General features: G+C 41.5%; 2 protein-coding genes across 2 annotated transcripts in view; both read right to left on the bottom strand.

The window, feature by feature from the left end:
- GABRG3 (gamma-aminobutyric acid type A receptor subunit gamma3) overlaps window positions 1-13,767 on the bottom strand; it is a gene marked incomplete at both ends in the record, with an annotated part of 288,540 nt that extends 274,773 nt beyond the window's left edge. The window contains 2 exons of the mRNA XM_084201189.1: window positions 10,440-10,588; window positions 13,715-13,767. Coding sequence (XP_084057315.1) covers window positions 10,440-10,588; window positions 13,715-13,767 — 202 coding nt within the window. The remainder of the gene's footprint in view (window positions 1-10,439; window positions 10,589-13,714) is intronic.
- A 7,924-nt stretch (window positions 13,768-21,691) lies between these two features.
- Window positions 21,692-24,121, bottom strand: part of GABRA5 (gamma-aminobutyric acid type A receptor subunit alpha5) — a gene marked incomplete at both ends in the record, with an annotated part of 52,799 nt that continues 50,369 nt past the window's right edge. The window contains 2 exons of the mRNA XM_084226417.1: window positions 21,692-21,994; window positions 22,944-23,155. Of these exons, the coding sequence (XP_084082543.1) occupies window positions 21,692-21,994; window positions 22,944-23,155 (515 nt within the window). The remainder of the gene's footprint in view (window positions 21,995-22,943; window positions 23,156-24,121) is intronic.

Here is a 24,121-nt window from a genome sequence, read left to right as displayed (position 1 = left end):
CTGTGTTCCCTTCCAACCACTCTGTGATTCTGTAATTTCAATGCCTGCTAAATTTTTCTGTGTATTGCACTCATTTGTGATTGCTCAGTTCATGAAGGAATTCAAGCCACACATGGAGGTGTTGAACTGCAGATGGAGCTTTTTTTCTTGCACTAGAGGAGTGCTCACAGTGTTGTTGACAGAACAATTAAAGTGCTAATACCTCACTAAAAGCTGACAATAAGATTAAATACGGATACTCAGCTACACTACTGTTTTGTTATTGGCCTAAACCCAACATAGTTCTAAAGAGCTGTCAGAAACTTAGAAAAAATACTCGCAGAACCATGTGAATACAACATGCAAGAGAGCAATTAAAGGTTGCCAACAAATGTACCACCATTCTCTAAGTTCCTTGAAATACTATATAATATATGGCAGTAACTTTCCCTAAAAGACAGTGTAAGCACATCTGAGTAATTGCAGTGTTACACTGCTATTCAGTGCTACCTAAGGTAACCTAGCTGCTTATCACAGCCATTTAATCTTCAAACATGCTGGTTTTAATTGAGGTGGGTATTTGTAAAACCAATCAAAATGTTTTTAAACAAAACTAAGCCATCTCATCCAAATGCCCTGGCTTTGAGACAGTGTTTATATTCTAGTCAGCTTTGTAACTATCACATTTCAAAGACACTACCAAGAAGTAATGTCTACAAACTTAAAAAATACCTGACAGTTCAGAACACATCTAGGACAACCATAGGATTCTTCTGGTTCTGCACTGTGGATTTACACTGGTGATAAAAACCAGTACCTGAGCTTGAATCTCATTAAAATCCATGAAGACATTACTGTTGGACATATATGAGTTGATCATGTGTTTAAAAAAACTCAACAGATAAATCAGGAGAATTTTAAAAGACTCCGAGTAAATCAAAAGAGGGAATGTTATACAATTTCATGTCATGTCGGGGAAAAAAGCTACAAAAAGTTCCTGTCATTTTATTATGCTTATTTACTACTCTGAATTATCCTGTCCTTTTAAAATATCTCTTAATTTTTGATAGATCTCCACTATTCAGAACTGATGCTTATTTTATGAATGAAATTACTTTTCTTCCTACAGAAAGCTTCCTCCACATTTGAAGTCTGTCCAAATACCACTAATGTTCCTGCATAAATCATAAATATTTAGAAACATTTTTAAAATTTTAATATTGAGAAATATTTTTACAAGTTCAATTAAACAGAGTATGTCTTACTGAGTTGTCATAAATTTTAAAATAAAATTATTTTTTGTTGAGAGTTAACCTTTCTTGCATTGTTCAACCAACATCCAGGTTTATTCTGGTTTTACCCAAGATATCAGTGATAAAAAATGTTGTAGACCAATACACATTTATAGAAGCAAAGCAACTAGAACAAGATTTTTAGAAGGCATGTAACTACATCAAAATCACAGTATGATCTTTGTTCAAGAACTACAGGGCCACTTGAGTTCTGCCCAAATTTCACAAGACTTCTAAACGCAAATGACTAACAAGATCGGCTCTGCAGTAATGAGATATTTTTTTATATTGCTCTATAATGATATTTTACATTCTCTCATTACCACATAAATTGCTATTTTAAAATTAGGACAAAGCTGTAATAAATCATTACACAGTTATTGGTAACTGTAATAGTAGTGATTATAGTGTTAATTTTTACTTTGCATTAGTGATGATGACTATTCCAATTTTCCTACATTACGTTATAGGCAACATCTATTTGCCTAGCTGTTCCTATAAAACAAACTGCTATGCTAACAAGTGACTTCTCAAGACTGAATACTGTCAGCTAACACATCTCCATTTTACAACAAATCACCACATTTGAAGAAAAACTGGTAACTGGAAGTGTTAAGCCACCCTCACTGGAGGTATCTAAAAGATGAGTGGATGTGGCACTTAAGGACATGGTCTAGTGTTGGATTTAACAGTGTTAAGTAAAGGGTTGGACTCAAAAATCTTTTGCAACCTAAATTATTCAATGATTCTTTTCTACAATGCTACGAATCTATCAGGGAGGAAAATTAAAAACCCTCATTCTTCCTGCATGGAAGAGAATGGGCTTGAAAACAGAATCCTCCACTTGCTACAGACACAGAAACTGACAGAAATGAAATCCATATGTTATAGGTTCAAACTACCAAACTACCAAAGCAGAACTGCAAATGAAAATCAAAAGAAGAAAGAAAGTTTGGATTAAACCAATACCAGGATGAGAACACAGTCCTCTGAAAACAGTATCTTTTTTACATGCTAGGTTTGGTTGTCATTTTGTCCAGAAGTGTGAATGACAGTGTGCACATAAACGGACTCCCTCAATTAACTACAAATCACTTTTATTCTTCATTTCCCACCTTAACTATCAATCAACCTTCAGCACTTTCATCCTTCATTTACCATTCCCTAATGCACAAGCTGTAATTTTTCAAGTATTATGTTGTGGAATGAAAACCTGTAGATCTTAATGGTTAGGGGCTTGTTTTTCAATCAATCCCTACAGTTTTAATTTTTGTTTTACTTATATTCATCAGAGAGGAGAATTCCTGTGGGATATCATAAGACTGAACAATAACAGAATTTGTTCCTGCAAAGTCTAGCCAGCCAGCAACCAGGGTCTGGATTAACAATAACAGCCATAAGAAAACTATACAGATGTAAAAATGAGCAACAGTATTTAAAATAATATGTAAAGAACATAATATCTCCCTATTTAAAGATGACACAACAATTAGTTTGTGCCATGACCTCAAAATGGCAACTAATACAGAACATCCTTGCAGTTTACAAATACTTTCTAAGAAACCTCTTTAGCGACAGCATAGTCTGGGCAATCAGAGAGGGAAGGGATAAGAAGAAAAGAATTTTCTCATGTAAAAACTTTCCCTGACTCTTACCTAACTTTCAACTCATGGCAAACAGAAAGTTTGTATGATATGCTCCCATGATCCCCTCAGATTTAAAAACATTATAGTGAAGCTGTAGAAAAGAAGAGAGAATAATAACATCTTTTATATTTAGTTTATAATATAGTTTATAATAGCACCTTCTATATTTAATTTTGTGTTTGACAGTTAAGACTAAGAGTTAGGCAAACATTAACTGTCAACCAAACTTTCCTACCTACTATGCCATTCAAGAAAAATATTCTATCTGTGAATGCATCAAGTCAGTTCAGCAAATAGTCACTGTTAGTAAATAAAACACAAAATAAAAGTTATCTGTGTAAATTAATTATTTACAGTCAGAAAGATAAGGTTGTATTTTAAGGGAGATTGCTGTTTAGAAATTGGGTAAAACACAAAAGCAGTTCTTTTTTTCAACCTCAAAGACTACACATAAGACATAAGTAATGCAAAGATACAAGTGTTTTCTTAGAAATGAGAGAAAGGAGCATTTTATATAGGCAAAGAACTGCATTACCAGGGATAAATTATGGGGTAAATTCAGAAAAACAGTGTTTGAATACTAAAATATTTCTATATATTGAAGTACAGTAAGCTTCAAATTAAAGTGTTGCTTTCCAGCATTTAATTTAAATCAGGTGATCTAAAAAAATATATATTTAAACTGGGGTTCTTTGGAGAGTTTTAAGCAGAAACAATGAGTTGTAGGGCTTCAGGCTCAGTGCATTGAACTAAAATTTCTCTACTTATACTTTCAGTATGGCACATTAAAATTTTACCTGAGAAAATGATGAATAAAAAGTAGGATGTTTCCCCTGAGGGTTGAAAAGCTGCGAACCAAAGCAGGTCAGAAAGCCAAGGTAAAAATTTCCCTGTACTCAGTCCACGGTAAAGCAATTAGAAAAGAAGAATTCACGCATGAAGAAAGCTCACTGTCAAGATCCAGTTCTAATCCGAGTTGCTCCCATGCAGGATTTTGAAAGAGCCTATGTTTAATGCACTGGACCAGCATCAAACCAAGACTATTTGTTTACATAATCTTTCAAAACTCAAACATCATGTATCACAAAAACTGAAATGGGAGTGTTTATAGAGTAGTTTACCCCTAATTTGCTAACCTTGCTATTAATATTCTAGAAATCTTCATGGCCAACACTGCAAAAGAAAGCATCAATTCCTGAAAATGGTAGAGAATTAGAACTCCTGCAGAATCAGAAGAAATCCCTTCTGTGATCCCATCTAGAACAGAGATCATTCTCATCTTCATTGAACAGCAATTCTTTCCTCAGGAACATTCCTCTTCTTGAGGATTTCTAGTTAGATAGGTAAATCAGAACAAAAATCTCTGAAAGGAAGACAATCCACTTATACCCCCCAAAAAAGAACAAAAGGGGAAGTATCAGTGAGAACAACTAACGCATTTCTGATTTTTTTTTTGTTATGGTCTTTTTCATTGACCTCTCACTATATTCAGCCCTGTTTCCTCCTAGGTCTTAGCCACAGCACTCTGTGTCCTCAACAACAGGTTATTCAAGTTTATTCTTCCATATAAATCTAAATTAGACTAAACTCTACGATCTTCTGCAGTGCCCAGTACTACAGAAGTTGGATCAAGGACTATGGCTTTCCCCTCCTGAGTGCTGCCATAATACAAACAGAATTTACCCCATCTCTCCTTCCCATGTTCTTCCTTCCCACCTTTACACACAAGTTGGCTTTCCAGGTACAACTCTCCATGATCAATCCTGAAGCAGTGAATATCTCTCTCATGTTATAAGATGCCTGACACTGTCTTGTAGGCCAGCACCAAAAAGGACTTACAGCAGAAAGTAGTAATTTGACCTTGCATGACACTTCACAGCTTTCTCTGCACTATGATCTGGAAAAATATTTTGATCTGTCAGGCAATATGCAGCCCTCTGTCACCACATATGGGGAAACTTAGCTGGAGCTAATTTAAAGAGCATCAGGTGTGGCAAGCAGCAGCTAGCAAAAATAACCTGACAGCCTCTGTGGTAATTGCCTGTGGTGCACTTCAGGGCTCATTTCTGTGCAACATGGTAGGAAAGCAGGTCAGACAGGAGTAAGATTGTGATACTGCTTCAGAACTCAAGATTTTCAACAGGATTGTGCCTGGAAAAGGACATATTCTCTAAAAACCAACAGAGTTGTTTCCTCTCAACCAACAGATCTGCTCCTTGCACGCACTGAGAAACTGGTTCAATTAGTTGCAAAGAAAACTTTTAACTGCTTTAAAAGAGGACTGCTGTTAATGCTCCCAAACAGCACAGTAAAGCACATCAGACAGAGCTTAGTCCTCTGTGTTTGCTGATTCAAATGAGCCCATCTATTTGTACCAGCTCTGCTTGTACAAACCTACTTGGGGTAGCAAGAGCTGCACAGCAGTATCTGAGACTGCTCTCATCTTCAGAAATATGGCTAATGGTTATAAAGATATTGGAGGAGTAAAGAAAACCAGCATGACTCTCAAGACAGCTAGAACTGGCGGAGTCATGTTCACTTCATATTCCAAAGTGAATTTATTTGGGCTTATAAATAAAAAATAAATACAGATGACTGCCAGAGGCTGCAAGGACCAAATAATTTTAGAGGGAGGGAGGGAGGGAGGGAGGGAGGGAGGGAGGGAGGAAGGAAGGAAGGAAGGAAGGAAGGAAGGAAGGAAGGAAGGAAGGAAGGAAGGAAGGAAGGAAGGAAGGAAGGAAGGAAGGAAGGAAGGAAGGAAGGAAGGAAGGAAGGAAGGAAGGAAGGAAGGAAGGAAGGAAGGAAGGAAGGAAGGAAGGAAGGAAGGAAGGAAGGAAGGAAGGAAGGAAGGAAGGAAGGAAGGAAGGAAGGAAGGAAGGAAGGAAGGAAGGAAGGAAGGAAGGAAGGAAGGAAGGAAGGAAGGAAGGAAGGAAGGAAGGAAGGAAGGAAGGAAGGAAGGAAGGAAGGAAGGAAGGAAGGATTAAAAGCAAAATTGGTGTTTGTTGAAAATGTCTCAGAGCACAGACTGGTGAAGCTTTTTCCAACGTATGCAATTCAGAGACTTCCTTAATGTAAGGATACATCTGAGAAACAGAAAATGTAAATATGAAATACAAATTGCCTTACTACTCCTCCATTCAAAGCTTAATCTAGGATGAGACTTTTTCCCTCCCACTACTAATGGCACATTTCAGAAACCTCTCACATACTAAATTTCTGGTGGGTAAATTTCACAATTAAAGAAAATTATTACATATTAGTTTCCACACATAAGCTCACTCCGGAAATGTGACTGGAAAACTTTCCACTTACTTAAAAATTTTCTGTTTAAGGCAAATTACATTCCTTATGAAGTTAGGCTTGAAACTATGTAGGGTTCTAAAGGTAGCTTTTCTTTTGTTGGGGTCCACTAAGGAAGGTGAGAGGGAAGATTTCATTAAAGTAAACTGACTTTGAAGGAAACTGTGTTTCGCTTCATTGTTGGGTCTTCTTTTTTTTGTTTTTGCTTGTTTGTTTGTGTGGGTTTTGATTGTAACTTAAATTTTAGACCTGTCAATCAAAGAAAAAAAAATCAATTACAAAAATCTGGTTTATTACTAGAATTTAAATGAAACTGAGATATTTTTAGCTGTAATTATCATCATTCTGTTCTGTGCCATGTTGGTTTGCCTAATATTTCTGTTTCATTTTATTAATAAAGAGGAAGTAAAATTTCAGGGCCAGGACCTGGGCCTACTAAATATGAGGATTTGTATCAATGTGACATGGGAGCAAAAAAGCACACTTGCAGGGTAGCAAGTCTTACTGCACCTGCAGGTAGAAAATGACGCATATCCATTAAACAGGTCTTCGCTTCAAAGCACTTTGAAACAAAACACAGAATATCTGCCTATGGAAGAGATGCTAAGACCTTCATAGCTGTGAATTGGTTTAGTCTTTTTCTAGGATTGGTGCCTTTGATACTACGCAAAAGACCTGAGTATCTCAGATCTATAATTGTAGCTGGTAAAAAAATAGGTGAAAAGATGCTTTACATCATAAAACACTTTTCTTTTTGATCTAATCAGTACACTGTTATTAGCGCTTCAGTATAAAGTGCTTTCTTTCTTTTTTTTTCCCAATTCAAAAAGGCATGTATTTTTGTGGTATAATAGAAACTTTCCAGATACCACCAATAAAATAAAAAGCCATGATATTCATGGAGACAAGAAATCTGCCAAGTGTGTGGCCACAGGGGACGAAGTCAGGCATTCCCCTGATGGCAGAACACTGCTTTGTTTCTAAAGATCAAAGGAAATCCCCTTTTAGTGAGACAGGTCCTGTTAAGGTATCACTTTGCTAATAGCTTTCACAGGTTAGCTGTTTTGCCTAATATTTAGTTTGTTCAATCCACTCTTTAAAAATCCTGGCCTGGAACCTTGCAGGTGATGCCTGAAGTGCTGAGTCTAGATTGTGCCTATGATCTGAGCAACAGTCACTTACACAGAAGCTAAGGCCAAGTATAGGCCAGGATGAGGGGGGAAAAAAAGTCCTAGCCTTGCAGGCAAGCAGTGACCTACACACTCTACAGTGGTTCAGATGTGCTTGGGTGACAGGAGGAAAGGGGGTAGCTAAGGGAATCCTCACTTATGGCTGTACTGCTGGCGTGGAGGAGATGAGATTGCTGACAATGTCAGTGCCCACAGTATGGCAAAAGGGCACACAGAATATGCCTTTACCAGGCAGGACTCTATTTTGAGCTAGCCAAAATATCAGTTGCCCTGAGAAGAATGAAAACCACAAAGAAGTCACTGCCTGTGCTAGTATGCACTTTGATATATTTTATTCGCCACAATCTTCTCCTTCTCTCCATGGTTTCTGGCTGCAGAAGCGCCTTCCCAAGTGATCTGAAACTGGCAATCCTAACCTTAGAAAGTGCAAAGTATTTCCTAGGCCTTTCTGACTGCATTCAGAACAAAGATCATTTCCTCAGGACAACAGGTAAAGCTACACACTGTTAGAAATAGTGGATTTGCCAAAAAGGATTGAAAAACTGAGTGAAGAGCAGTGTGACATGAAATGGTAAGTCCTGTGGGTCACACAACTTACTTCCCAGCAGTACCATGCTGTACAGGTAATGTGTATATTAAATATGTATATATTTAAGTATATATATGTATGTGTATATTTAATATGTGTATATTAAAATGTATATAAACAATGTAAAGGCCCTAATGAGTAGGTGACTGTATATGAGTCCTGGATTTAACCCTCAGTATTGGCTGAACTTGTGCTTGAATCTGAGAATCACTGCTCGCTTCTTCTACTGGTTCACTCCATGCTTCCTCTAATTTCCAAAACATGCACTTTTGTATTTTATGGTCTATGTTACCTGGCACACTACCTTTTCTTCCTGGTGCTCTAGCTGGTATGTATAATGCTTTAAAGCATTTGTATTAATACTGAGACCTTCAGGGCAGCAAGACAGTTCTGTTGCCAGGTCATGTCAACCACCTTGTTAGGAGGATAACCAGCTCCCAGATGGAAAGGAAGATTTGCTTGTGTGTGAGGCACCAGCCAGCAATTCAGGGAAGCTATCTGTAATGCCTGATTCTCTAGCATTCCCCTTGTGTTCTCCTTGCCAAATGCGACAGCTCCACAACTTCAAAAGGGCAATGTTATTTATCTGCATCAAAGGTAGGAGAGGTGCAAAGAGGAACCAGGGGAGGAAGCAGAGATGAACTCACTTCTCTAGCATTTGAACAACACTCAGCACAGGTTCTGAAATAGCCAGATTGCTATCAAAGACAAAAAATGGCCTAGGACCAAGATGCTTGATAGAAATAGATGTAGTTGAGAACTATAAAATCTGTTTGATATATGAAGAGCTGTGTAATTTGACTCCTTTCTCTAAAACAGGATTTATAAAATGTTGTGGAGACACAAAAGGAATTATTTTGGTAACAATAACTTCCCAGTGCTGCAAGATATGTCTGACCTCTACTGATTTTATGGCAACTGATATGGGGACTTTGAGTGATTACTTTGCCCCACATAAGCATAATGTAATTCACTCTGCCTTAAGTCAGTGATCTGAGGACACAGTGTACAAAATAAATAAAAAAATTTGTCTGAGACTGTCTTCCAGATGTTGATATGGGTGGGAAAGTGTGTTAAAGCATCTCTCCATCAGATATTAAAGATAGCTAAATCCAGCATGACAAACTAAGCAGAGAGATCTAAATGTCACTTTGTGATAAAAACAGACACCTATCAAATATGATCTTTGTAAATACTATAGAACATCAAAGTAATAGCTATAAAAATAACTAAACAGACCCTCTTTTTAATACCACAGGATAGTCTTTGTTTTTCTGCAACTGTTGCATTACTGTGTAGCTATGAGACACTCATAATTTGTAATGATGAATACATATAGATGGCTCTTACCTCCCTCTAAACCAATCCAAAGAGATCACCTAGAAAGCATATCAATACATGTGCCATTAGCAAACAATAATTTAACTTATAATCAGTGATAGGAATTCTCCTCTAATCCCTGTAAATATTTAGGGAAAGGAAATTATATTAGGTGATTGTTTTGAGTATTCCCCATTCTCAGTTTGTCCTAAAGCACATGCAAGGCACAGTAAATGTAAATGACAAATTCTCTCTGATTTCTGTCATACAAACTTGCTATGAACAAACTGAGCAGCAGTTGTGCTACAGCCATTATGCTCTAGGGCTGCAAACCAGGGAAAAAGGAATAACTGCAATAGGTGGAGCTCTAAAAACAAAACAAAACAAAACAAAAACCAACCAAAAACAACAACAAAAAAACCCACACCAAAAACCCAAATTAAAAAAAACACAACTGGTTTGAAAACTCATTATACAAGTTAAAACAATATAATAGCCCAAGATGGTTATATGCAGGTACCTACAGGCTCTTATTTAAATTGTATACTTATATGTAGTAGTGCTGACCATGAGACACTTTGATTCTATAAGATTTCTTTTGGAGATGTCTGCTGGTTTGTGAAAGATGATCTCTGGAGCTGCCCTATACACAGGCAAATCCCAGTGCCTTATTCTCTGCATTAAGGAACATAACTTTCAGGATCGTATTTTGAAGAGAATATGTGCACATTCTTCTCTTGCTGTGTCCTACTTTTTGTTTTAATATGCTGAGGTTTTGTTTGCTTCTCAGAGTGTGAGATTTTTCAGCATGGACTGGATGACAAAAGAGGTGTGTTCCTCTGCCAAAGACCTGCTGAATACTTAAGGACTAGCCCTTCGATATCCTTACACAAACTCTGTACAAACCAACAAAATTTTAGGACCCCAAGCTACCACCAGACTTCCTTGTGAGAATTATCATTTTTAAAATACTTACTTGGAAATCAACTTCAGCCAAAAAAACTTAATCTACACTTCTCCAGATATTTGTGCACACTTCCAGTGCACACTTCCAGAATATAGTAGCATATCTACTCTGCACCCAGAGAAGCTTATCCTCACTTGTGCAGAAAGATGTACTTACTTCCAATATCTGGCCGCAGCTTTTTGTCATACTCTCTCAACAGCTTGTTTAGTATGAGAGTCACATCTGTATCTTGTGTTTTTGGAGCTAAAACCCATTTTTGGTTAGTTGTTCCATCTTCATATTCATCATCTTCAACCTTTCTAGAACTGCAAAACAAATGAAACAAACAGATATTATTTTACATTACTAAAATAGGATGCAACAGGATGCAGCAGGATGCAACAGGTGCAACAGGATTTTCCCATTAACAATTGCTGAGTATCTGCGGATGGGTCATGATTGACAATTGTTCAGAAATTGTCTTCTGGAAGTGTCTTCAAAAAGTTATACTCTAGAAGATAATACAGCTATCACTGTAGTATTTTATATCCTGTATTTTAATGAACCTATTCTGACTAGTTTACAATATACTTTTACAAGTTACAAAGAGCGAACATCTGCAGTATTACTTTATTAATACATCAAGACAACTGATTCATCTCTTGCACAAAGCCTAATAAGAGTATTAAAAATTCAGATCTGTTAATGCTTCCTGATCATTTTATCCTATTAATAAATTATTACATTCTCAGTGCATGAATTTCAGAGTTTAATGTATTACGAGGCTTAGAATTAAGAGCTCATTCCTTGAATTTGAGATGGATTATCACAAGCACACAAACACATTGAATAAATTAATCTTAATTTCCCTGCAGCTTTACTAAGTTTATTTAAAAACAGTACTACACCAAGAGTTGCAACTTTACTTCTTTATAGGTGGAGTGTGTTTATTTTATGGGTATATTAATGCAGATGTGATGAAACTACAGTTTGGCCAGAAATCACAACAAGAGCTATTTTCACACAAGACTAATTTCATTTGTGCAGCTTTTTGTACACGGACTTTAAAATGTTGATTTGAAGATGATATCTTCATCAGATGTTTCTTTTGGTATCTTAGAAACCAAATCTGTTTGATACCTCTCACTGGAGAAAATCTATGACAGACTGAGATGAAGCTATTAGGAGAAAAGATAACCTCAGTGATGAAACCTATGGAAAGAATCGTGTGTTATTTCAACCTGCAATTGCCCAATTTTGCAACTTTTTTCCATAAATGTCAATAATTATGTAAGGTGCAAAGCAGTGGAGAATGAGAGGAACAAGCCTTGTTTGTTCATAGGATGTGCTACACACATCTGTGCAACTTTCCTTCTCTCTCTCTCCTTTTCTCCATAATGACACCAAGTGTATTTTAAAATACCTCAGATGTCCAGAAGACTTGATAAATACTCTATGTGAACATAAAAAAACCTGATACAAATATAAAAATTTAATCACAGAGCATCATCAACCCTCACATTGCTAGAAGACCACTATTTGAGAACATAATGAAACTTTAAACTGAAACTGCTTTACAGCCAATATGCCCCTAAAGATTAACCACAGATCACTTAACATGACCTCACAATTTGCAATTGCTGTTGGCACAATTTCTATATAAAAATAATTTTTAAACCTAGACCCTGGGGATTTTCTGAAGAGAGCTCATATAACTGAGCTGTAAAAGTAGAGAAAACTTAGGACAAAATTTTGAATAGACAACCACTACTCTTCTGTTATAGGGCTGTATTTTTTTAAAACTTGACTTTTTTTTTCTTTTTCTAATTCACCCAATGAGCATTGAAAAAATCAAGAGGATTTTGGGAGAGTTTTTTTTTCCCATCAGATTCATGATAAGCCCGGTGTTTTAATACTGCTGTTACAGAACCATTCTCAAAGGAGTCATCATCTCCCAACATATATGGTTGATATTTCCGAGCTGAAGCTCTGCAGTGGTGCTGAACTGCTGATAGCAAAGAGGAGAAATCATATGTCTTTTTCTGCTGCAGCCACCACAACTTTACCACAGGCATTCAGACTGCACCTGGAAATGAGAACTGAGTTCAAGTAGTATCATGATTCCTATTTCAGGGAGATGCTGCTTTAAAACAAGACTAACAAGAGTCTATCAAAGCACTGTCAGATCTTTTAGATCCCCTCACTTCAGCAGCTTCTTTCCTAGAAAGTACCTCCAAACCATTTAAATCCCTACCTATCTTCTAGATTAAGATTGAAGGTGGAAGAGGTTTCACAGTGGATCAGACTAAAACACTAGACACAAATTTTTCAGGCTTTTTTGCTTTCTTCCTTAAGAAGTTATTATTTCCCTTCCATTGCTTGTCTCTACATAGTTAAGGCAATAGTGCTCCTTCAAGGCACTTGAGGTTGCATTTTTCTTTTGTAGCCCTACAGGTGACTGCCAATTCCTCTCATATTCGTGTGATGCAGAGAAATAACTACAGGGTGATGACAAGCCAGTCTCAAACTAGGAAGGAAGAAAGGCTACATGCCTTTCCCCAACTCTTCGTCAGTTTTGATTCTGTAAAGTGACAGAGAAGAGACTTGGCATAAACTGCAGGGGAGGAAGTCTAGAAAACTCCAAGACATTGTCGGGAAAGGATTTATTTCCTGCAATAGGTGTGTCCCACACTTGCTGTGGAGGCTGGCATGAAGCATCCTCTAGTTCCTGCGGGGATTTAGGAGATAGACACCACTCAGGTGTGGGGCAGGCTGCCAAGGAGGACAGGGGAAGGCCTCTGAGCACGCTTGTAGCCTGGCTCGTGGTGGCTCCTACAGGGGAAGCTGAGCTGACCTCTCTGCCTGGGTTATTCTGTGAGGGTGTACGACAGCCCGGAACAACCAAAAAGATCGAAGTGTAAAAGGTCAGGGCTGGCGCTGCCGGCTGTGCCCCTCTGGCATCTAAGAGTGGATACCGGACCCCCGCCGGGCAGACCCTTCCCGGCCCTGAGGCGGGGACCAGGGGATCACGCAGACCGCGGCTCGTCCCTCACGCCGACCCCGCCCGCGGATCCCCCGGGGGTGGCGTGGAGGGAAGCCGGGGCTGCAAGGGGAGCCCGGACAGCTCCAGCCGCCGTCCCACCGGGTGCCGGCAGCCGCCCGAGGGGAAAACTTTCTGCCGGGCCGGCTCAGGACAGGGCCCTGGCGGGCGACCTCCGCCTTCACGTGCGGCCGGGAAGCGCCGCGGAGCCGGGCGGGTCCCGGGATTGGGAGCGGGGTAAACCGTGTTTGGGAACAGAGCCCCGGCACGGCGCGGAAGAAGGTGGGGAGAGCCCACTGTTCTTCCTGGGTGCCGAATATTGTGCAAACTCCGGCAAATGGGACTTCAACCCTCCAGCCCCAGTGCAGAGAGGAGAGGGGCTGGAGGGGAGGCGAGGGGAGCGCAGACTTACCAAGCGTGGAACACTGAGAGGAGGAAGAAAACCGGCAGGAGCTTAGCGGACATGGTCCGGACAGCGCTGGCCAGGTGAGAGGTGCGGCAGGATGAAGGAAACGTTGCAGAATGTTCACATGGAAGGGAAAATGAGGCAGTGAGGTAAAGGTCTGAGCCTCTCTTCCTCTGTATTCTCAGCTTAATATCCTGAAGAAAACACTCTCTTCCACAACGCTCCGAGAAGGGAGGGAGGAGGCGAGAGGGGTAAAAAAAAAAAAAAAAAGGCAGAAGTGGAACGAGGGGGAAATCCCCAGCGGAGAGGCCAGGTATAAATCAGGCTCCGCGGGCTGACAGGTGTTCAGCAGGCACGGAGCTGCGGCGCGTCCCCTCTGCCAGCAGCCAGTCGCCGGGTGCAGCGGCGCGGCCTCTCCCGCTGCCCGGGCTGGCGCTGGCCGTGCCCCCCGGGCGGTGCACAGCGCCGAGCAGCCCGGGCCCCGCCGGGCCGCGGGAGCCGCGGGGCAGGCCGGGCCGGGCTGGCCCGGGAGGGGGGCGGGCAGGGGCGGGGGGAAGGGGCGCACCTTGCCCCCCCCGCGGAGCGCCTGCCCGCACCCGCAGCGCGGCACCGGAGCGCTGCCGGGGACCGCCCCGCATCGGAGAGCACCTCGTCCCCGCTCCCTGCCCAACAGGTTCCCGCCTCGCCGGCAACTGGAGGAGCCGGGAAGTGAACCCTGCCCCCGCCCCAGCGGGCGCACACACACGCACACAAGAGAGGGGGAGCAGCAAACCCGGCAGCCGCAGTCAGTCGGCAGCCGGGAGTTCTCCCCGACATCAGCAGCCCGATGCCCCAGACGGGGTGACCCGCGGAAGGATCCCCGTGATGTTTTGCGGGATGTCCTCATGCCCAAACCCCACAACTACTTGCCGAAAGCCCCCCCACCGCCCGGGCTGGAGGTGCTCTCTTCACAAGAAGGGAAGAGGGGTCGAGCGCTGGTGTCGGGGTGATCGGAGCGGCGGGCATCCCGATGTACACACAGGCGCAGATCCATGTAATCCGTGCGGCTGCTTGCACGGACAGATAGACAAACGCAAGGCAGTGTGTTTCGGTATGCCTCTGTATCTAGGTGGATGCATGCAGAAGTTGGCATGCACTGTACGAACGCATGGATGCACATGTATATGCACAAGATATGCCAGAAAAATGTATACACGGAGAAAAGAAGAGGTCTACACGATCCTGTAGACCAGGTTACTTATGTGTAAGACCAGACTTATGTGTACATTGTGAACTTTGAAGTAAATTCGGTTTTTCTGCTGTGAGAACTCGGAAATGAGACAACAGTCAAGTGTATTCAGGGCAAAAATAGTTTGGGTTTGGACAACTTTTGCCTTTCTACTCCAGTACGAACAGCACAGTGATTTTTTGCGACTTCTCTTCAGGTGTATGGAGCTTTGCACCAGGCATCGGGGTAATTGGAATATTCCCCTTTGTGTTCAGAATGGGAAGTCACAAAATTTCACTTACGTAATGCTAATTTGGAAACAAAAAACTGCCAGAGGTACAGCGAGTCACCGCTTTCCTGTGATCAGAAATCTCAGGAGTGTAAATGTTTCCTTCTCCCTTAGACATAACTTCCATGTCCTGGGGGAGTCATTTTTAATTGTTTAATTAAAAAAAAAAATCTACTGGAAGACGCAATCTTGCTTTTAGAATAACTCCTACATGATGCCTAGAAGAGCTGGCTATAGGGAGTTCTGTTCCCGAAGTTAATTTTTGAAGGAACGACACAGCTTAAGGAAAATCTGTCGTGAGTCAGGCAATTAACTCTCAGTAATTCATTTTAGGGGTTTTCTTTCAACCTTTCGGGTTTTGTTGGTTTTTTTTTTATTATTTCCAACCTAAACGCCTCTTTACTAGATTGTACAGCAGTTCTTTCGTGTTTACTTTGTCTAATTGCAGTTACCGTGAATTGCTAATAATAATTTCTTACAAAGCTTGTGCTCTTTTCGGTCACCAGCAGAGAAATGCGGGTGGAAGCCAGGCCGCCTGCTGCCCTGAGAAAATGAGGAAGGGAAAGGACGGCGAATGCTCGGGGGTTGCCTGGATTTCACCAGGAACAGCTATGCTGACGGTCAAGCAGCACGCCGATCGGCTGCTGTGAAGTTTGCGGGAGCACCGGCGCTGCGGGGCGGGCGGGAGGCGGGACGGGGCGAACAGGGGAGCCGCCGCCTCCCAGCGACCCGAGAAGGTCTCGACGGCACGGGGTTTGGCACCGCCGCACGGCGACGGGCCGCAGGCACTTGAAGGTTTCCTGAAAGCTGCTGCTTATGCAAACATCATTTAGGGCTCCCAGGTCGCGGTGCCCACGTCCCGGCTCGCAGCGCCCGCGCGTTTGGAAAGCAAGGACGGGAAGCGCCCGACATGCAAAGAGGGGTTTCCCCAGCGCTGGCCATATAGAAAAATGTGTGTATTCACACGGACACTAAATTTGAATAAAAAAAACTTAGCCCGGCCTCGGCAACCGTACCGGGGAGCCCAGCAGCGCGAACAGCCGGGGCGGAACTGCAGCATCGGAGAAGGCTGCGGCGGCCGGGCCGGGGGAGCTCGCTTCGCCGCCAGCGGGAAGGGCGACTGGGGGCCGCCGTGCCTCTGCCACTTCCCGGGTGGGCGGCACGAGTGAGCCAGATAGCAGGTGGCGGAGAGACCCGGAGGAGAAACACGCCAGCGGCGATTTACGATGAGAAATGGCGAGGGCAGGTCCAGCTCCGCATCCCCGCTCTCGGCGGCCCTGCTCCGCGGGACCCCCGGGCGGGATGGGAGGGAGCCGGGGGTGGTTTCCCCGCCGCGGCGGCTCCGTCGGGCGCCGCTCCCCCTCTTCCTCGCCCGCCAGCCCCATCCCGCCCGAAGCGCATCCTGGCGCGGTGGCGGGATCCTCTGGCGGCGGCGGCGGGAAGCGCGAGGGACTGCGCCGGGTCCTCGCCCCGCGCTGCCTCCAGCCGGCGGCAGAGCGCTCGGTTACCCTTGCGCCGTGAGCGCAACTTTATGTGACCATCGAGTCACTCAGACCTCGAGAAGGACCCTCACAGTGTCCCCTCTTTCCTTGCAGAGTGTCAAGAATCCCCAAGGCTCGATCGGAGCAATATGATTCATTGATTATTGACTCCTCAAGCTGTAAGAAAAATAGTGATGTTTAAGGTTTTCTTTCTGTTGTCCTCGGTGCGTTAATGCCAAAGGGATACTTTAGCACCACTCTTCATTACACCTCATGCCTCGTTCATTTCTGCTCCTCCTCTTCATACTCACATCCTTTTATTTTACTTTTAAGCACACTGTCTGCTTTTGCTGAGCCTTTCAAATTGTATGTTCAGGTAAGGGTCTTGATTATCCAGCACAGGTTTTAACAAAAGAACATTTTATCATGCCATGTAATGATAGTAAAATGTTTAAGTTCTCAGTAATATTCTCCAGCACAACAAAATGCATCCACATTTAACTTACCTTTCATTGCACTTTCACAGAAGGTGAGTATCTTTTCAACCTGAGGGATACCTCTGTGGTATGTCCTGTGCAGTGGGGAAGTATGAGTCTCTGGAAGTAGCTGTTCAGGGAGCTAGCTAGCATAAATTAGGGGGGAAATGCCAAAGAAGGAAATGGGACCCATGGATCAAATTCCTCACTTGCTAGAACTGAGAGTCCATCTTAAGTGCTGAACAGTTTGGGCACCTGAATTTTCTGAGATTCAGTGTTGAAGGACAGCCCTACTAGTGGTTTTCCTGCACCCCAGTGGTACCTATACACCATGAGAAGCCCAGAAGGGAACTGGGGCTACTCTGAGACAAAGAAGGAACAACCTAAAATCCATATCCTACAGCTCCTGGAGTCCTCCAGCTTCAGGCCTATTAGAGATTTCTAAGAGGCTTGAGCCAGTTTATTCTGACTGAAGGTCTCTCTTGCTCTTGCTGGAGCCTTTAGGTAGGAAGTTGAACCCCAGAGGTCCCAGCAATTTCTGTGTGCTCTCCGTTCTGTCCTTCAGCACAGGGCTCTCTGCTCTCTGGCTCATGGGCAGGATAGGGAGAATCCCTCCTGATGCTGCCATGCTGCAGCTTTTCAGTAGCTTTGTGTAGGCTTCTGGCAGAAGCATGGGTATCCAGGGCAGGCAGGGATGCTCCTCTGGGGCCAGGCCATCCTTGAGCAGTTGTCCTGAGGACATCAAAAACACTAGCCCCCAGTGAATGAAGAACTGAGCCCAGATCCACTGAGGCCAAAACTGCCTTGGGTGGCTGGCTCCAACATTTATTATCATATATGTGTTAAGTTATAGTGTGGGGTTGCCCTCTGTGTAGTAATTTTCCTGCCTACAAATCCAGCCTATCATTGTTGGTCCAGTCCATTGCAATCTATCAGGATTTCTCAAAAACTCTCCAAATTCATCTAACTGAAATTAGTTGGTCTCTTCAATCGATATTCTTACCTTTTACTTTGCTTTTAGCCAGGGATTAATTTAAGCAGCAACTTTTAAGACATTATGACTGTGAGAAGCGATAATTGCTTTTGAGGATGGCACTGAAAAGGAAATAATGCATTACAGAATGGGACACTTACACTTCAGTCTAAATTAGGGGTAATCCTTGGAAGATCCTTCAGAAGTCCTTCGGGCTTCATAAAATCTAATTTCCAATCTTTCTATCTTCTCAAAATTGAACAAATGTCTATAACAACGTAGTGGAAAATGCAAAATTGGTAAAGTAAGGAGTCACTATGCAATGACCATACTTTAATGTTTGTAGTGACGTAAAAACACATAAAAGATTAGAAAGGATTCAAGTAATTGTATAATTTCAGTGTCAATTCCAATTTGAGGAGCAAAGGTATTAGGGGAAATACATCCTTATTACAAAGAACTTTTTCTCCAGATTTAAAAAATCTGCAAGTGATACATTCATCTTCTCTGCATAAAATGAAGAGCAAAACAGTTTAATTCATTTTTCTTCAAAGTTTAACTTAGATGTTGAGCAATAATTTTTGAAAGATGTGATTATTTCATAAAATCATTACATCCTCAGTTCTGTATAAATATGTTCAGTTATTCCACAGAGGGCACATTCCATTTAGAAAAAAGCAGAACACAACTCAAGATAACAGAAGAGGGTTCAGCTTTAGAAAATAGATTGTTGCTTAAATTCATCCTTGAAGTAAGCTGGCATAGCTCAAATATCAGAAATTAAAAATCTCTTCCATTGTATTTGACTTGTTCTTTCATTCTTACTGGGTGCAAGGAAGGAAATTTGGCAGCAGCCTGCACACACTTCCCCTACAGTGCTGAATTGTTGTAATTCACTTTTCAACTCTTTTTTCATTAAAGCATACATTAAAAAATCAATGAGAAGCAATTCCTATTTATTACTCCCTTTGGCCATGACTAAGCTGTGAAGTAGCTATGTCCCGCGGGGTCCTGGTTCACCCATGCTGGGGACATTGACACAGCTCACTCCATTCCCAAAAGCCCAAGCTACTTCCATGGGATACCAGGGGAAGTTGGTGCACATCCAGATCCCACCCTAGCCTGGGGCAGGACCAGGCCAAGGTGTTTTGGTTGAGCCAGGACCTGGAAAAATGCTCCTGTCTCCCACAGTTCAGGTACCATCTCAGTGAGTAGTGATCTCCCACACAAACAGTTCTACTGACTGTGGAGAGATCTGAATTGTGAGGTAGGATATAATGCAAGGCAATAGCATTTAAGTGTTCCAGCCTGGAGTGTATTGGCTTATTGAAGCATTTTCCAAACTATGGGACACCTACTGTTCATGCACAAGCTCATGCTGCAGGTACACCCATATTTGTTGAAGACTACTTTCCATGTAAGTAAAATAGATCAGATTTAGAGATCCTTTCACTGAGTCCTGCAATGGAGACCAGGAAATAATGCTGTAATACAAAATAAGTCAGACTTGGGTGTAAGCAGATAAAACAAAGTACAGGAACTCTCTGGTCAGTCTCCAGAACTAGTCTGGAAAATGCTACTTAAAGATGGCTCTGAGTTTCTCATTCTCAGAGAAGAAGACTCAGTCATGTAATTCTTTGAGTTTCTCACCTGAAGAAATAGCCAAGGGAATTTAGTATAAAGTTTTGCCTTCCAATAAGCACAAAAGCCAAAGGGATCCCCCAAGGGGACAGTGAACAAGGAGGTGCATAGCCACTCAAAGACACAGAGGCAGGCTACATGAACCACATCCTCACCTCAGCTCAGGCTAGCACTGAATAGATGGGTGTACCCCCTCCCTTGCTCCTGTTTATCAGCATCCAGTCACTTGCTCAGTCCCATAGCTTCTCTGTTGCCCTCAAGAATTTATGAATTTTTCATTCCACAGCATCAAACTAAAAGCTTCAAAAAACAATAGACGCATGAGATTTTTTCTTGGCAATTTTTAGGAATGAAAGGGTTGAAGAGAAGACACAAAAGAAGCCAAACAACTCCCCAGTCCCACACCAGATCCTCACCTCAAAGCATGAGCTCTCCACTCTGTCCCCAAAAGATCATGGGATTTTTGCTCCATAGCAGGATAGCACCTATATTCTGCAACAACTCAATTCACTGTGTTTACTCAAGGCATGTCCCTTTGTGGGCAACAGGGAGGATATATCATGTGTGCACACGAGATCAAGTGTGTGCATGTGTGCTTTCCAGTTAATTCTTCAGCTTCTCTGGTGTGCTCTTTGGTCTTTCTAAAAGGACAACCAGTATAAGAACGACATTTTGCAATCAAATGTTGAATGCATTTTTTATTTAAACATTAAGATTTAATTACAAAAGCTTCTGGAACAATTAAAGGATGCCAAGGAGGAAAGAGCTGAAAACTCAGACTGCATTTTCTCATTCATTGTGAAAGCAAAACACATTGTCAGCAGCAAGGCGTTTTATAGAAAAGTTTCAGATGGACAGTACAAAGACCTTTCTGTCAATATTGTCACTGAAACACCTTGCCGTCATGAAGCACATCTTTTTTTTCTGATTACACTTTCTAGTGTTGGCTGATTGATTTTTGCAGTGGGAAACAAGTAATAATTATTGCAGAAATACTGTAATTCTTTTCTGTTAATCTCTGCTAATATAACACAGTCTTCTTCTTGGAAAAGTGTCCAAACATAATTTACTTTACCCTGATAAAAATGTCTGCTGCTGTTGTTAGAAGTTTTATTTGCACAAATATGTTCCTAATCTATGTTAATTTCATGCAATATAATTCTTAATTTTGGAATAAATACTGAAAATCATTAGAGAGAATTCTTTGGAATGCAAAATCCAAACAAACTTTGTATTTTCATTTAAGGGCAAGATTCCATCATCTTTATTTACATAAGTAGCATCCTGCTCCCTGTGTTATTTCACTGCAAACTAGAATCTCAAGCAGTGAAAATCCTCATAGTCCCATTAGGATTTACTGCATTGTATTAAACTTCCAGTGAAAATTGGGCTGAGCAGTTTTGTCTATGGAGTAATGCACTACCTGTAACTAGTAAAAGTGCTCAAACATAGCCCTACACTTAATAATTTGGCACATTTACAACTGGCGTTACTCAGTAACTTATCAGATGACAATAGTGGAGCTCTTCTGTAAAATATAGGTTAAGCCCATATTTGTATGACTGTACATCTGAAGTATAAAAACCACGATATGTAGTACACTTGAACAGTTAAAAAATATAACTTATTTTATTTGTAAACTATCAATGCAAGATACTCAGCAGCAAAGAAGCCATGTTCAATGTCTTCTGATCTTTTATAAAGATCCGTTGCTGTAAGTAATATAATTGTCTCCAAAACATCTGAGGTTACATGTAGAAACAATCAAGGCAATATTATTTGTACATATTATTAAACATGCAAAAAACTTCCTGAAGAATATTGCCCAAACGTAGAAAGTCATCTGGATCTCAAATTTTCCTTGGTAGCATCTGCTTTGTAAGTATGGCTCACAAGTGGCTCCAGAGTACTTCAGTTTATTTTGGAGAATTGGCACCTTTAATAACAGGCTCCCTATTCAAATATGTGGCCCAGTAAACTAAGTTAAAAGTTCCAAACAGCACTGGAAAAATTATCCGGGACATTTTGTCAATCTTACTGATGCTGTTGTAAGTCTTTTTGCTTTCAGCAGGCTTTTCTTCTGCAGGCTTCACTGGAGCAGATGTAGTGTTTGAGATGACAGCTGGGGCTGAGTCCTTTGGCATGTTTGGTGCAGGAGTCATCTTCCCGGTGCTGTAGGTATTAGTTGGTTTATTTCCCAGCAAGTTGCGCTCTTTTTTCTGCAGCATAAAGAACAAAATGTTATACCACAAGAACAGAAAGTGGAAACATGTTTTCGAGGGACTGACCCAAAAAGCTGAGCACCATGAGCAAGCATGCGCATTAATGCCTGTTGGCTATTCTGACTTCAACTACCAAACAGATGTTTTTGCCTTGATTTTGTAGCCCTTACTCAAGTGTGACTTTCCCTGATGGGAGAATGCTGAGACTCCCTTGCTGCACACACATCCCACCTGGCATGTGAATTAGCAGCTTCTTTCATCAGCGAGATGTAGTCTGGCATCTGAAGAGGGTGCTGCCCCATGGACAGCTGACAAGATGTGAACCTCATTTCCCCAGCTGCTGCAAAGGGTGTGGGGAAGGGCTCATTGCCCCTGCCAGCTTGGCCTCTTTGTAGGCTCTTTTGGGATGCCTCTGAGTATGAGCTCTCTAAGAGATGATTTACTAAGAGTCAGTCCTATCCCAAAAGTTTCATTTCAGCATGAAACTCAAAAGTTTGTGTTTTCACAAGACCAATCTGGTTTCACAGAACCAGTCTTTGGTTCCTTTTTTTACTGTGGTGGGACACTGACTCATGGAGTTCAATGTGAATGTTGTTATTTATTTAGGAGAGCATACAGGGACTGCTCTGCAGAGACATGTTTTATGGTGTGTGTCCGCTATTATCAGAAGTCTGATCACTGAAATCCCATGTCCTGTGTACTCAATGCCCAATGTGCTTCTGTAAGCAGTCCTCTTCATACAGATGATAGAGACTGGTAGTCTGTCTCTGTGAAGGGAAGGCACAGTAGTTCCTTGCAAATTTTCCTCTACAGGAAGGTGAAAGTATGTCATGAGGTAATTAAATACCTTTTTCACAAAGAAGCTGAAAACTGACCGTTCAGTTATTTAAACTATACTGAATACCTGCTTTTTATTTTAGGTATTTAAAAAATGTAAGTTAAGCACCTTGATTTTTGCAGCTTCCTGGGCTTTTTTGCCATCCCATGCCCAACTCCTCTTGGTGAAATAGTTGACTGTTGCAAATTCAATCAATGCCGAAAATACAAAGGCATAGCAAACGGCTATAAACCAGTCCATTGCAGTAGCGTAGGCCACTTTTGGCAAAGAGTTACGGGCACTGATACTTAAGGTGGTCATGGTGAGGACTGTTGTTACTCCTGCAAAGAAAAAAAATAGGAGTCAGAGATCAGTTTGCTAACCCTTATGGGATCCCAAATGAGTTATGAGCAGGTCCCAGTTCAGCAGGATATCTAAGAAGGCCACATGAAGTCAATCAGTGTTTGCATAATATTGTTTGAAGGAGTAAGAAAAAATGAAAGCCTTCACCCTCAGATATTTTATTCTATGGAGTTCTGGTTAGTTCTAGCTGTAGTGTGTTTAAATAAGGATTTTTAGGGTAACACAAGCCCAGGGTTTATAACTGTCTGAATGAAGCGGGATTACTTATTTTGTTTTTTTATACAGAGATTGCATGTCTAAAATTGTTGACTGTTACTGGTTTTCTTGACTGTAACTCCTCCTTTCCCATATGATAGTAAATGACAAACGGCCAATGCTTTCATCTGTGGGAAGATTTCCCCAAGATCAAAAAAATCAGCTCTCAGTTACAGCTTTGTAAACCTAGAGTAAGTCAGCAAAGTGATGCTACTACCTGTATTCTCTCCACACAACTTGCTGAGCTGATTTTTGAACAAAGATGCCAACTGACTTCAGGAGGCTGGTACAGAAGAGTGACTCCTTTCAAATATCTGAACAAAGTTTTACTTAAAAAACTGTTCCCACTCCCCTTGTTTTTCATCTAGCAAAAATCTTGTATTTCATCAACCTTCACTTGAGAAAGCGCTTATTTTCGGTAGCCTTCTAGGGATAAACCAAGTAATTTAATGACACCCCAAAGGTTTTTTCCATAACAATTTCTTCATTAAATATACATTTTCTAAATGCAAAGTCATATTAATTTGTTTGATGGTAATAGAGACAATTGTCTCTAATTAACCTCTACATGGTTTTCCCAGATAAACATCCTACAACAAAGATAAACAAAATGTCTGGAAGTGATATCTGCTTCAAATGCTTAGCTAGGGTATACATTAAGTATGATAATCCGTATGTCTTTTTTTCTA

The sequence above is a fragment of the Fringilla coelebs genome (assembly GCF_963513975.1).
Source record: "Fringilla coelebs genome assembly, chromosome: 2".
In the NCBI taxonomy this organism is placed as follows: domain Eukaryota; kingdom Metazoa; phylum Chordata; class Aves; order Passeriformes; family Fringillidae; genus Fringilla; species Fringilla coelebs.
The sequence above is the reverse complement of the archived record's forward strand: the minus strand, read 5'-3'. Positions and strand labels throughout refer to the sequence as shown.